Here is a 13,838-nt window from a genome sequence, read left to right as displayed (position 1 = left end):
TTAGTCATGGGTGGAGAGTCGGCTTCACTTTCAGAAGCGGGGTCTTCCACATGACACAACAAGGACAGCTTTTGCAGGAACAGTGGTAGGTAAAAAAGATCTATCCTGCTGAGGTAGAAGTAAAATACAGCACATGCCATCTGGATTTTGTCTTGTATCCCTAGCCTGTTATATATTTTCGTGTGTTACTCCTCTTTAATTTATTACTCAATTTCCTACAGTAGCTTCAGAAATCCTGCTGCGGTAGTAACTGCCCCTTGGGTCAGGATTGGGACTAATTTACCAATTCAAAGAACAGAAAATGCATTAAATTTCAATCCATTATTTACTAATTCCCCACCATCCCTCAAGGATGATTTTTTATGGCTTTTCTAAGACCATTTTCCTGACATTATAAAATATAGCAAGTTATCCTAAGGAAGGACTGTCTTTACCTTAGTGCTGCCACTAGATGCCATCAAAACACAGCCTGTAGTCAGGGTGTCACTGTTTGGATTGCAATGAGCACATTGACACATGTTTTGTCGATAACCTCTTGGACATTAATTTCCATTTTGGTTTGAAGTATTCTTTTTTTTGTGCAAAAGTTCCCTGATCAATGCACCTAAATCTGCCATTACATCTAACAGCCAATATCCTGTTCAAGTGGGATCTGTTTGCTACACATTTTAAAATGAAGCACTGAGTGTAAATTTGGTTTGGCTGGTAACTTTGGTTAGCTTTGGTGTAAGGCAAAGTAGCCTACTATAAGATCTGTTATTATTAATATAATTGACATTAGCTTTCACATGTGTTATTCTGGAACATTAACGTCAAGACCTGGAGACACAGGCTCTGATTTTCCAAAACGGCAAATAAATAAGTTAGGGCTTCAAAATTAAAAGTATAATTGATAACGTGGAATGTCAATCAGGACTTGAAGAGATATACTTATATATAGGTCATAAATGAAAGGTAACTGAGTAAACTTACTCACCAGTAAACCTTCTCAAGGAAGAAACCAACACTCACTAGGTGAACTGTTAACCATGAGAGTGTATGTAGAGTGCTGCTCGCACAAAGACCTCACCTTGAGCCTTCCTCTATGTCAGTGGCCTTGTCGAGCACGCTGCTCAGATTGTGCTCAGCTAGCGTCTCTTCGGGCACCTCCTCCAGCTCCTCTTCGCGCTGAAGGGACAGCCGGTAGTTCTCCAGCTCAATGCGCTCTGGAGTACCACGCAGTCTCTTGGCCAGGCTGGGCTCCTCGACCCCGTTGACTTCAGCCACTGCAGACGACACGCACACACGGATAAAAAAAAAACACAGGAAAAACTGAGGCTTAAAGCACAACACAGGCCCCTCAGAAGAAGAAAAAAGGCCATGCTGGTTCTTACCAAGGCTGAAGATGAAAATAACTCCTCATTCCTCAACAATGCCACCCGTCTCAATACTTTTTAGCCGTCTTATTTACAAAACCATACCAGGACACACACTAATGGCAATTATAATGGCTTACACTTAAAACAGCGTGTATTTGCTTCATAAGCTTTCATAAGTACTGTCATAACTCCTGTCTTTTCAAGATTTGACTTGAATTAAGAAGGGCTTTTAAAACCACTGAACCACTGAAGGTCCCGACTAAACGCCAGTGCACATGAGCATTCAACGCTAACTCTTTAGTATTGCATTGCCTGGCTTTCCACAAATTAAGTGCTTGAAAAAACCTTATTTACTAGTAAATTATGCAGAACACATGTACAGTGAACTTAAATAATCTAATCTCAGTAATGAATAATTGAGCACACTATCTTTTTTCATGGTTGCTAAGCCATGAGTGAGTCATTTCTATAACAATCTTTGAAAGACACACAAATATTTCAGTTGCACTCTAATAGGATGCAGCTCTGCTGAGTGAAAGTATTTCTTCATGATGAATTTGGCGTTGTCATCACAAAAATATTGAAATTTATTTTTCCAAATAAAATGTTTTTTACAGAATTGGGTTGTGATGGTTGTGTAGCAGTGAAAAGTACCCTTTAAAACGAAACAATATAATCTTTACGGGAAATGCTCTCCCTCTATACTTTCTTGACTATGAAAATGAGGTCAGACACACTCTGAACCAGTTGCTGAAAGCAAGCATAGAACACCATGATTTGGGAAAATCCCTAGTAAAGACAGGTACTACAGAAGATATATTATGTCCATATTTAATCAGTAACAAAAAATAGTTGCCTTCTACTGTGTAATCATGAACAAAATGCTTGTAGCAATAAACTTTTGTTTCAGAAAATGAGTTTTCATTCCAACCAATGAAAGTGTGTGAAAGGTAGTGAACCAGTCTAAGTCTGATTTATCAAGAAAAAACATCCTCCATAAAAAGTCTTTCAGCTTTCACAGTGAGATTTAACATCAGCATAAACTGTGTATACTCATTTCCTACCACTTTTAGATATGTCTGACTTTCTATTACATTTAAAGTACAGTGTGAATTCATTTTATTGTCGCACCTATGAATGTAATTATGCTTCATGAAGACATGAAACTTCATGAAGTTCTAAAACTAGAATCTCACTCATTTTCACACCTAAACCAAGTCCATTCCTCCACATGAAAATCACAAAGCTGTTTTAATCGACTTTGGATTGTTGTTTAAAATCCATATATCAATGAAAGCCCTTAGTTTTATAACTGACAGAGGACATAACTGAAAACTACATGGAAGTGCATTTGAAATTGATCATAGGAGGCCAAAGCTATTTGTTTGATGCCGACTCTTCAAGACTCTTCTTGATACCGGCTTCCTTCAAGAACTGGCCATGAGATCCTTGGATGAATAAGATACCAACTTTCAGAAAGGCTAGATGGACCAAGTGACCTCCTGTCATTCATAACCCATTTTTTGTTTTATGTTCTTATGAAGAGTAGTAATACAATAGGAAACAATAAAATCAAATCCTGACTTCCAATTTTATTCTCAAATTCTGCAAACGCAACCTGATTTGTTGTTTTCCTTTCTGCAATTAAAGCTTTGGGAAGTTCAAAGCAGCTCATCGGGATAATGAAAGTACTGCCTCCACAAAGAAAACTGAATAATTCCAGCGTTCAATGATCACTGTGATTTGAAAACTATGAGGTGCTTATGAAAAGAGAACAGTGAGTGACAGTATATCGGTCTGTAGTAAATTAAGCATACTATACTAATTATTTCATGTACACTAAACCTGCATTCTCATTCAGAGCTCCTCAGCATCACAGTGTGTTTAGGGCAGAAGTGTCAAAGTTACACTAGTGGTACTTAAATGCAACTCTTGGTTGCTGAATTACTGCAGGTTTTACATATACATGTTAACTCAGACCTCCTAAAAACCTGGATGTGTCAAATTTCAGCAGAACATATCTAATGGAGAAAGAACCTGATAGCCTCATGCCAATGTGGATTTGGAAACTCCTGCACTACCCCTTATCCTCTGAAGGTCTCCACAGTAGCTGCTACAACACAGCTCTAGGCCAGTAATTAAGTCAGCCATTTTCTGAGAAAAATAAATTAAACTTACAAAAAGAGCATTAACAAACAAACATAAACAGAAACCACACCACATACATCTCCTTACATTTATTTGAACATAAAATTTAGTGCAGTAATACCATTTTTTCCAACAAGTCACAAAAATGAGTCAAAAAAAGTTTAAATGCAATTTTCAAAACATAAATATACACAAAGAAACTTTGGTAACTTGCCCTTTTCCCATCCTAGGAGGCAACTCCATCAAAAAACTCATCATCTGCCTCTAGGCTCAAATTAAATTATTCTATTTATCTCCAAACCTGTGGCCACACTTTTAATACTGATATTAATAATTATTTATACTTTCTGATCATTTGATTACTAAAACTAATTTGTCGTCACTTAATTTTGTGTTTTCGGGATTTGGTCATTTAATATACTGTAATACAGCTTCTGCTGGGAAACTTTTCTCTGCTGACTGAACTTTCTCTAAAGAAACTGGTGCGTCATAAAACGTGCAAAGAGGAAAAAGTGGCCACGTCTCGCGTGTGGGTTTCTTTTAACAAGACTGTTTTTTTCCTGATTTTTATAGGCTGTTAATAGTTATGTGAACAGAACTCAGTGGTGCAGCAATGCCTTTAAAGTAAGTAGAACTAGACATTAAAGATGAAACTGTACCATACTATAAAATCTTGAAACTGATTAATAAAAACAAACGTGTGCTTCAAATTCATGTGTTACTTCACTGAATTAACACTAATGTCTAAAACCTTGTTTTTGTAATACTGGACATACTCTGTCAGTCATGTGCCAAGCTCGCATGCAGTGCTGTACACCAAATCCCAACAGTAAGGAGAAACACTGTAGCCCTTCCATTCACTAAAGAACATGCCATCATGCACTGTCAACATTCCAGGGATATAAAGATTCATCAGAAAAAAGAACCCTTTGAAAGATGACCCACCTGAATGTTTACTTTTAGCACAAGTTAAAATTGCTTGTAAAAATTATTCAAAAGGCCCTTGTTCAGATTCTTTGCTCTGGACTGAAGTTTGCGTTCATGTATAATTCCAGACAAAAAGGAAAAAAGACCTTTTAAAACATTACAGTATTTCTGCTCCTTATCAGCTTTGGGGAACTGCTTGCGAAATTAAGCTTAACAACTACAAAATAAGACTGCACTAATTAACATAAAAAACATTAGTAAAGTTCCTAACCTTTACCCCTGTTCTCTAGAAACCACTTGGAACCTTTGAATTATTGCATGGACACAACATAAATAAATAAATCATATACCCCAGAGAATGTTTGATCCATTTATGCAACTTTAAAACTTTCCTCTACAGGTCCTGATAAACCACTTAAAAGTGGCCTGAAATACCCTACATGTCTGCTTCATTGAACTGTGTTAAGTACCTCATCCACATGCTTACATGCTTTCATGCTTTGACTCAAGTTGTACAGGTTCCTCAATTAGTAACTCTTAGAAAAGGTTAGTGTGCAGAGAGTTAGTTGACTGCAGCAACACTTTGGAGGGACACCTCATGTAGGCACCAGCGTTCATTACAGACCTGCTCTGATAGGAGTGGGAAAGGTAAAGCTCACAGAGGAATCGCAAGCAGCAACAAAGTTTACAATCAATACAACAGCTGGCTTCTTCATACACAATCTCAGGTATGGCAAAGCAGAGCTACTGGAGAACTGGATTCTAGATTTTCATCTGCCCAAATTCAAAGAATTGGGATTGAAGTTAATACATATTACAATGCTCATAGTCAGCAGGGGAAAAGATACTGGAGATGTTATGATTGGAATTTATGAAGACCATTTGGATTTTCCAACCCAGAAAACCATTTGGTTTAAGTAAGGCTCAGGCTTTGTCATGTCTGTGTCTCCTTTTGTTTTTCATCTGAGAAAGATCTTGGCGAAGATGAAGATGCACCATTTTAATGAATTCCACCTTTTATGTCATTTACAGTGACTGTTGTGAAAATATGCAAGTTCCAGTACCACAACACTCATTCTTGGCCCTTTGAATTGGCATTGAATTTAATTGGCATAATTCTGTTTGTCTAGGGTTGCAAGGAATTTCAAGTTAACTATAAAGTTTAGAAAGGGTGTTAAACCAAGAGTGAGTAAACTCTCCATATTTAAAGCATGTTTCAGAGGCTGCAGTTTTCAAATCTGATTGCGCTACGATCTCAAGGGTAAACCAAGGCACCTGTATCTTCCAATCAGTTTTGAGGGAAGACCAAATGCTGCATCTCCAGGAAAAATCTCACAACAGCACAAATCACAAGAATTACCACATGGTAGCAAGGCAGCAAGACGAGAGGATGCCCAGAGAAAAAAAAATATTTTTACACATTTACAAAAGTAGTTAGTTTACACAGTAAACAGACATTTTAAAAACAAAAACTGAAAGAAACATTAATTATAAAACAAGAAACATTCTTTAAAAAAAAACTAAGAACGAGCAACGACAGAACTAACTAAAAACAGTCACTTCAAAAAGCCGTACTTTTGAATGGGCACTGTAGCCAAGTCTTTCCCCCCAGGGCCAACAGCTACATTTCGCAGGCTATCTGCCCCACCACACCAGACTGGGCATAGAGGAAGGGAACCCCAAAGCTGATGAGCTGGCACAGGAAGAGAGAATCTAGAGGGTTGTGCACCACCTGGTGGCAAGTCCAAGACACTGCTCCAAGGACCGAGCGGCTCATGCAGCACATGGACAGGCGCGCCATCTGGCCTAGATAGGAAAACGGGATACCTGAGGGTCTTTCGGCAGGGGCCACAGTTGCCTTCGCCCGGCCTGGGCCTTCTGCCGTGGCTCTTTCGGGCAGGGCAGCTTTGTTCTCCTGTGGAGGAAACGGACTTTAGCTTTTGACCAGTCAAAAAATGAAAAATGTTTCATCTTCCATTTTAAATAGATTTGAGAAATGGTTAAAACAACTATAAATTATACAAGATATAATTTATTTTAAAAGATTAACTGGTAACAGTATATGCACGTGAAACCAAAGAGAATGTTAATTTTGTATTTATTATTTAGCTTATGTGAAACAAAAGTAACCCTCAGCATTCACAAAACAGATGTGTGGCTGTAGCTGTGGGAAAAAAACAACGTAAGACAAGAATTACAATACAATTTAAAAAGAGGTGTGACCACAGGTCCGTTTGTGTTCCCCCGTTGCAATGCCCTAGCAACAAGGAAACCTCCGTATCGAAATAAAAAATTGCAGTTTGCCAGTTTTACATAGCAATTAATCTGCAATCTGCGGTCATTGTAAACTAAATTAAGTGATTTCTTTACGAACTGCAAGTTTGCGAAACAAACAGGATCCAATATATAAACCAATCAAGGGATGTAAAAAGTACTGAAAATCTGTGACAGCTTTCAGCAGCTAAAAAAATAAATCTACTCTCCGAAACTGGACAGGTTTCTGAAATTGGCAAGAAAGTCTAAAACGGTCTGAATTATTCGCAGAAAAACTGTTAAGGAACGCTACAAATATATTCTAAACCACGGATACCGGGAATTCACAGATGACAACACTGTGTATTTTTATGATGCACAGTTTGATCATGAACAAGAAACGGCAAACAAAACTCACCCCCACCCCTTAAAATAAAGCACGAGTGCAAGGCTGTACCTTGGCAGTGAGCGAAGCAGGGGGGGCAGGCCTCTTCCTCTGGGTGTACCCCGACAGGCGGTAGCAGTAATGAGGCTTGCAGTAGAACTTTCCTGCAAGACAGCACAGAACACTCAGGACACACTGTGCCAGCCATTCCTCTCATGTGCATTTTCCCCCCATTTGTCCTAATATTTAGGATCACATTTATATCATTGGCACTTCGCAAAACAAAAAATCAATCACAAGAGAAATCCACTGAAGTACATCTTTAAACCATTCCAGATGACAGCGTTTGCCTCATTCTGGAGTTGAGTTTAATACACAGCCCCTCTAATATGTAGATGAAGCTATATTTTTTTATGCAGAATTTGGGAAATAGAACTCTCGTGGCTCATCTTTTTCTTTCTGATTCCCCTCAGGGCTGTCTGGTTCATCACTTTTCCTCAACCTGCAACCAATGGGCCGTCTGTGAGAAAATGTTGACTATATAACTTGCAACAATACAGCATTTGTAATGCAAACAAAGAGAGCTCCTGACACTGAGGGGAAAAAAGGCTCGCCTGATCAGAGCAAAAGAAACTGGAATGTAAGAAAGCAGTTAACTCTTAACATGCAAAAGCAGCCGACCACCAGAATTAAATGGACTGAAACAATTGATTAGATTTGACTTTACCTCTTGGCTTTCAAAAAATAGTTTTTACTTTGTAGAATTATGTGCAATGATTCACAAAAGCTTACATTTCAGTTCAGCACTCTGTTCTTGTGATGTCCAGGCACAGAGACACAAATTTTATCATTTGTTATTATTGTCACCATTACTGATAATGCTTCTCAAAACGTATTGAAACAAGTATATTGATCTGCTTTTCTCAGATACAGTACATAAAAAAAACTCAACTGCACAGCTTCTAAAATGTTCCTCTTCCATGTTCTTCTGAAATAACTGAAGCCCTCCTCCTGGGCACAGCTGGCTCATATTTTCCTGTTGTGTGCTGCCAAAACTGCTCAGTATTGAGTGGACTTGTATACTTGTTAAGGCAAGGAAATGAGCAACTAATCCCTTTGCCAAAACACAAAGAAAGAAGGTACTGGTCAATTTCAATAAACTACAGTGACTGAGAAGAATCTCTCAATACCATGACACTGGACTAAAATCTGTAAAGGAACGTAACAGCTTGTATTTCCAGGAAAGAAAGAAGGCAGCTCCTCTCTGTTTTTGAAAAATACTGTTAAGAACATAAGCAAGGTTACAAACAAGAGATCGCCAAAATAATGGCTTCAACCACATGGCTGGGTAGTCAGTTCCATATTCTCACGAACCTTTGTGTAAAGAAGTGCCTTCTATTCTTAATTTTAAATGTACAGTAGTTTTCACTTGTGTCCTATGGTTCAAGCTTCACTGCTCTTTTTGAAGAAGTCCGGTATGTTGCCTTTGTTAATATGTTTGTGGATTTTGAATACATGCTTCAAATCTCCATCAGTCAACCTGTAGTGCCATTGTAGGACATTCCTTTAAGTCCTCTGTACTGATTCCAGAACAAAAATGTCTTCTTTTGTTCACCAAAATTGTATATAATATTGTAAACGAAGCTATAGTAGTATATTGTATAATTTTTTAACATGACGTCCTATGATTTGAATTCTAAATTTTTGTTAGAAAGCCTACACACAGCATGTAATGTATATTAAATAAAAAGAAAAACAAGTAGCATGCATACCCTCTGAAAAAAATATTCTCTTTCATACCACAGAGGAAGCACAGGCAGCACTGGTTCTTTGGAGAAAATGTTTTGCTCTGGAACAGATCCAAACAATATTTCCAACCACATAACAAATGCCTGGAGTGCTCTTCCGAGTCTCAAAATCCCCTGAAATCAGGCGTATTAAAACTGAAGCTTGTCTGGCCAGTTAGTTATCTAATAAATCATCGTTCTGGACTTACCATCTTCAACATCGAAAGCGTAAGATGACAGCCGCAGAGTGGTGTTGCAGTAGTCACATTTGAAGCAACTACGGTGGAAGAATTTGCCCTCTGCACTGAGGCGCTCCATCACGTAGACTCTCTTCCGGCAGAAGTAGCAGACATCACTCCCGCCAATGTTTTGGGGAAACTCCTTACGTAGAGAGCCCTTAAATGAAGGAAACAAAGCATTAGGTTATCATTGAAGGAATTGATTGGGATAAGACCTACAAATAAATTATACTAGAAAAAATGTATTGGCAAAGCCTGGGTTTCTTCAAAGAGGAAAACATAAAACCAGGCGGCTGATCAAGTCTGGTATGAAGATCCAAGGCTTGGCGGGTACAAGGCCACAACAATACTCCCACAAAGCACGTGGTGTGATGCTGTTTCTCGGATACACTGCCAAGGAGTCCATAACTTTGAAAAAAAATGCTAATTAAAATCAGATGTGCTTTTTTAATAATTTGATTCCCCAAAGTGGAATTAATAGCATTACAATGACATTGACATAAGGGCGTGTGCGTTTTTTTCTTTTGAGCTCTTCAATGATTTGAAGATATGGAGCTTACCATTTCAAGACAGACAACCAGGGGGGGAAAAAATGAGAAATCAAACCTAACCAAAGGGGTTCTCTTGTTGGCACACTGGGCAAAACTCTATTAAGGGAGCAGAATGATTATCATATTCTGAATGATGCAATTTGTAGACTGTGGCCAAGGGCCAAGAAAGTACCTTTAGAGCTTAATTATGCCAACAGTTATAGTCCTTCCGATGCTGAATATAACCACATAATCAGTATTCTAATATTTAAGAATAACTGGATGTTAATGTCTTTCAATTGTGCAATCATAAAAAGTTCAACAGGTTAGAAGCAAACACGCAGTTAGGAAGCCTGTCTACTGTTACAGGGGAAAAAATACTACTAACAAAACAGGATGAAAGACACTGCTTAGAGCAACCTGGACTGAATTAGTCTGCACACTTGCTCAGCTACATTCTGCTACTACATGCCTACACTACCAGTTCTTACCAATTCCTTCTTGTCAAGAAGGGGCTTGGGCTTGTCTTGCGTTTGAAGCTGATTGGCTATCTGTTCAGCCAATGAGCTCACTCCACCTGTGTACATCTTTATATATCTCTACTCACAGCAGAACAGTGATGACAGGTTTGAAGGACAGAAATGAGGGAGAAAAGGAAAAAAAATTAAAAGGGGGGCAAAAGATTAAAAAAAAAACTTGAAACTACATTTTGGGAAAAAAGAAATCCAGCAGCACTTATTTGTTTTATCTGAATGGGTAGATAAAGCATTAACTTTTCCAACTGTTGTTCAAGTAGCTGTTGTCAATGATAGCACATCATTTAGAAAAAAAAAACATATAATTAACTCCACCACTATATAATACTTTCCATAATAGCAAAACAGTAACAGAAATGCAGAAAACAAGAGTTAACTTAAATGTGCAAATTTAAACAGTATTTGAAATAAGATAATGAAAAACCGGTCAGTGTTCACAACACTTCAAACAAGCATGCTCCTCAGGCTGCATAAAGAAAACCAGTTAGTATTATCGGTGAAAAGCACAGAAGTGTTTTTGGCAAGAGCCTATTGCAGTGGTGCACTAGTTAGCATCACATGCCACACAGCAGACTGTCAAAGCCCACAATGTGCCCTGGGCTCTAACTCACTTGCAGCTCCAGGGACACCCATTACTCAGAATGAAAAGAAAATTCTCTATGATTGCAACACATTCAGCTTTTAAACAATGTTCAATAACAATTTAACTTCAAATTGCCAATGCACAAAAACATCTCACAGATGCCAGCTGCAATGCCAGCCCACCAGTGATTTAACAGAAATAAGTGAAATTTTCCTACAAAGAGCTAGAATGGACAAAGAAAACTTTCTGAAGATTCTTAAACATTTCCTCCACATGCAGAGCTCAAACAGCACACCTTTAGGGTTTTTGTTTTCACGGTTTATTTTTCAATCATAATTAACTTCCCTTTGAATATCAATTACGGGTCATTAAATCTTCACTACATTCCAGATTTATAAAAACTGTTAAATGAAACATTGTAGCTCTCATCATGATACTGTACATCCTCCTCATTCTTTAGAAAAGAATACCTGTCATTCAACTACTGATGAAAGCAGCATGTAACCATAAAAATATATGAACGACAGAATCAGAAGACACTAGGAACAAAATGTGAGTGCAGTTCTGGGATTAGTGAAGTAGGTCTTAAATCTATGTGAATGACCAAAACATTCAGCAACCTTTAAGTGAAAATGTTCACCATTATTCCATAAGTAACTAATTTTTAGTTTTTAACCAGATAACAGCATAAGCACATTGGGAGGGTCAACACACAATCAAAAATAAACACAGAAAATAAAGAGTCCTGACTATTCCGTAAAACAAAATTAAAATATATTACAAAACCTTGATCATATATTGAAAGACAGTTTCGATATTTATCAGAAACTTAGTTATTTTCATAATTAATGATGAAAAACGGCTCAGGGGACACAAACGGAGAATGGAGGTACTTTTATATGTAGCAAAAAAAGTTGTAGGAGTGTAGAACAAGTTACATAACCATGTTGACTTCAATCCGTAGATCAATTAACTACTTAAAATCACATTATCAAGACACCATAGATTCAAATGAGTGCCTCTCATTCCATTGTTTCAAACATCAAGACGTCCTCTTCAGTCACCTACTGTTGTTTCCTAAAATCACTTGTGTTGACTCTCCCATAACATAATTTTATAATTGAAAATTCTGGTTTTTGTATTGTTTTTTTTAGTTAACTATTATGTTAGAGACCTGAAATGATAATGTCCTAAACAGTTTCTTTTAATTCAGCACTTCTTGGAACGTTCATGTTTTTTAAAGAAAGTCCCGTTGGATATTCACATCAGTTAAGTTAATAATACCATTTTCTAGAAGTAAAAACGAGTGTTTTGCTCTGAATCATTACATAACAGGCATTAGAATTTAAAGCAACATCTACAAACGGAAACAGCGCATGCTCATAATTTTTTTTTTTACAGATATTCTGAGTGCTTTAACATGATGAGCTATTGTGGACATCCTTTATAAATGCAGTAAAAGTAAAAGTCAAGTCAACTTTTACTTTTTTTTGTTGCCATAAGTAAAACAGTCTGCTGGCTGTCATGATAAACTACAGAAGGTATGCCAACCATTTAACTCCAAATATGGCAGTGGTGAAAAAGTAGGATTTCTACAGAAGGCTTGAGAGCAAGTTGAAATTTTCTTGCAGTGCTTCACAGTTTGCAAAACAAAAAACAGCTCACTGTACTGTACTACTGTAAGGAGTGCCCACTGTTTTTAAGAAAAGAACAATCACATTTTGAACGCAAAAAGGGCGAGCTGCAGCCAAAATCTGTAAACACCACGAAGAATTCCATGACATAACATCAGTTTCATTTTAAGGATCAACCCACTAGACAAAATAACTTGCTTTACACCACCGATAAATCATGTGTCATGGATTCCTGATACTAACACTGAGCACAAAATGTAGACGAATGTCTTTTTTCAGTTCAGCGGATTCGAGAACATTGCCTTGATAGAGGTGAGGGCTAAGGAAAGAATTCACCAGTTCGGCTTTGGGCACACCTACAGTACACTAGTAACTACAAATCCAGTGGTCTTTTCTTATAAGCCATTCTCAGTAGAGCATGCGAGCCAGAACAAGGGTTAGTGCTGAGCCCACACTACAATCCCCACTGGGGCTACCTGTCGTAGGGACCCTGGGGAAGGAAGGTCACTGTACTTGTCTGGGCGAAGACTGCGAGACAGGTGCCACTGATCTACAAAGAAGTGCCGTGATGGCTTTTTCTTAGGCTCCGGCAGAGGAAAAGAAGACAAAAACTATTTAACATATTAAACAAGACTTCACAAACACACTGAGAAGGGAGAATGCATAGAGAGGTTAATTAAAAAAAAATGAAGAGAGTATAAAAATTAACCATTCAAAACCCATTTGGGTAGGCAAGGTACTGTCAGTAAGAAGCAGCCAAGATAACCCCTGGTCAATAAATGTCATACACAGACAAGTCTTAAGAAACTCTTTAGTCTTGAAGAGAGGTTCTTCAACAGAAAAAGTCAACCCAACAGACTGGGAACAAGAGATCCTTCAACTAATAAACTATTAACATTCCATTATGCATGATGTATTGAGTGGTATCTTCGCATTTGTAACATTTTTTGTGGATTGGATGAGTCTGTAATACAGGTATCACTTCATCTATTTATTTTATAGATATATGCCATAATAAATCAATAGGGACAAACAAGCTAAGACAAAAGTACTTCAGAAAATGGAGTTCAGATCAACTCCTCTCAGAAATGTGCTGCAGGATGATTGTTAGCAGTGAAAGCTGCCACGATAATCTCTCAGTCACTGCAAAGGCATTACAGATCAAAATTAAAGATATTTAACACCAGCCCAGTAAAATAATGTTATTTCACCTGTAGACTGGTATGGTTCTGTTGACAATGGGAAGAAACGTGTGATGCCCTCTCCTCAGTACTAGGAGTATACGTAACTTGGTCATCACAGTAAATTAATGGCAACATCTGCAGGAAAAGGTAACACTGTCAGCTAATGTACATTAAATGAACAGATGTTTAAAGACTTAGGTATGCTGCACCCAAACCAGCTGTATTTAACACAGTTACCCATACTGTATTTGCTAGTTAGCAATCCAATGCATGC

General features: G+C 37.8%; 1 protein-coding gene across 28 annotated transcripts in view; it reads right to left on the bottom strand.

Moving 5' to 3' along the window:
* Window positions 1-13,838, bottom strand: part of mical3a (microtubule associated monooxygenase, calponin and LIM domain containing 3a) — a 140,295-nt gene that overhangs the window by 39,936 nt on the left and 86,521 nt on the right. For 22 of the 28 annotated variants that reach the window (XM_069192169.1, XM_069192163.1, XM_069192174.1 and 19 more), the window contains 7 exons: window positions 13,593-13,699; window positions 12,857-12,968; window positions 10,119-10,226; window positions 9,068-9,254; window positions 7,144-7,235; window positions 6,261-6,348; window positions 1,070-1,265 (listed from right to left, as the gene is read on the bottom strand). In XM_069192169.1, the coding sequence (XP_069048270.1) occupies window positions 1,070-1,265; window positions 6,261-6,348; window positions 7,144-7,235; window positions 9,068-9,254; window positions 10,119-10,226; window positions 12,857-12,968; window positions 13,593-13,699 (890 nt within the window). Of the gene's footprint in view, window positions 1-1,069; window positions 1,266-6,260; window positions 6,349-7,143; window positions 7,236-9,067; window positions 9,255-10,118; window positions 10,227-12,856; window positions 12,969-13,591; window positions 13,700-13,838 lie in introns of all 28 variants that reach the window. The other 6 variants (XM_069192182.1, XM_069192184.1, XM_015353160.2 and 3 more) reach the window with 4 other exon arrangements.

This window comes from Lepisosteus oculatus, chromosome 7 (assembly GCF_040954835.1).
Source record: "Lepisosteus oculatus isolate fLepOcu1 chromosome 7, fLepOcu1.hap2, whole genome shotgun sequence".
In the NCBI taxonomy this organism is placed as follows: domain Eukaryota; kingdom Metazoa; phylum Chordata; class Actinopteri; order Semionotiformes; family Lepisosteidae; genus Lepisosteus; species Lepisosteus oculatus.
This window is presented reverse-complemented; position numbering and strand designations above follow the sequence as displayed.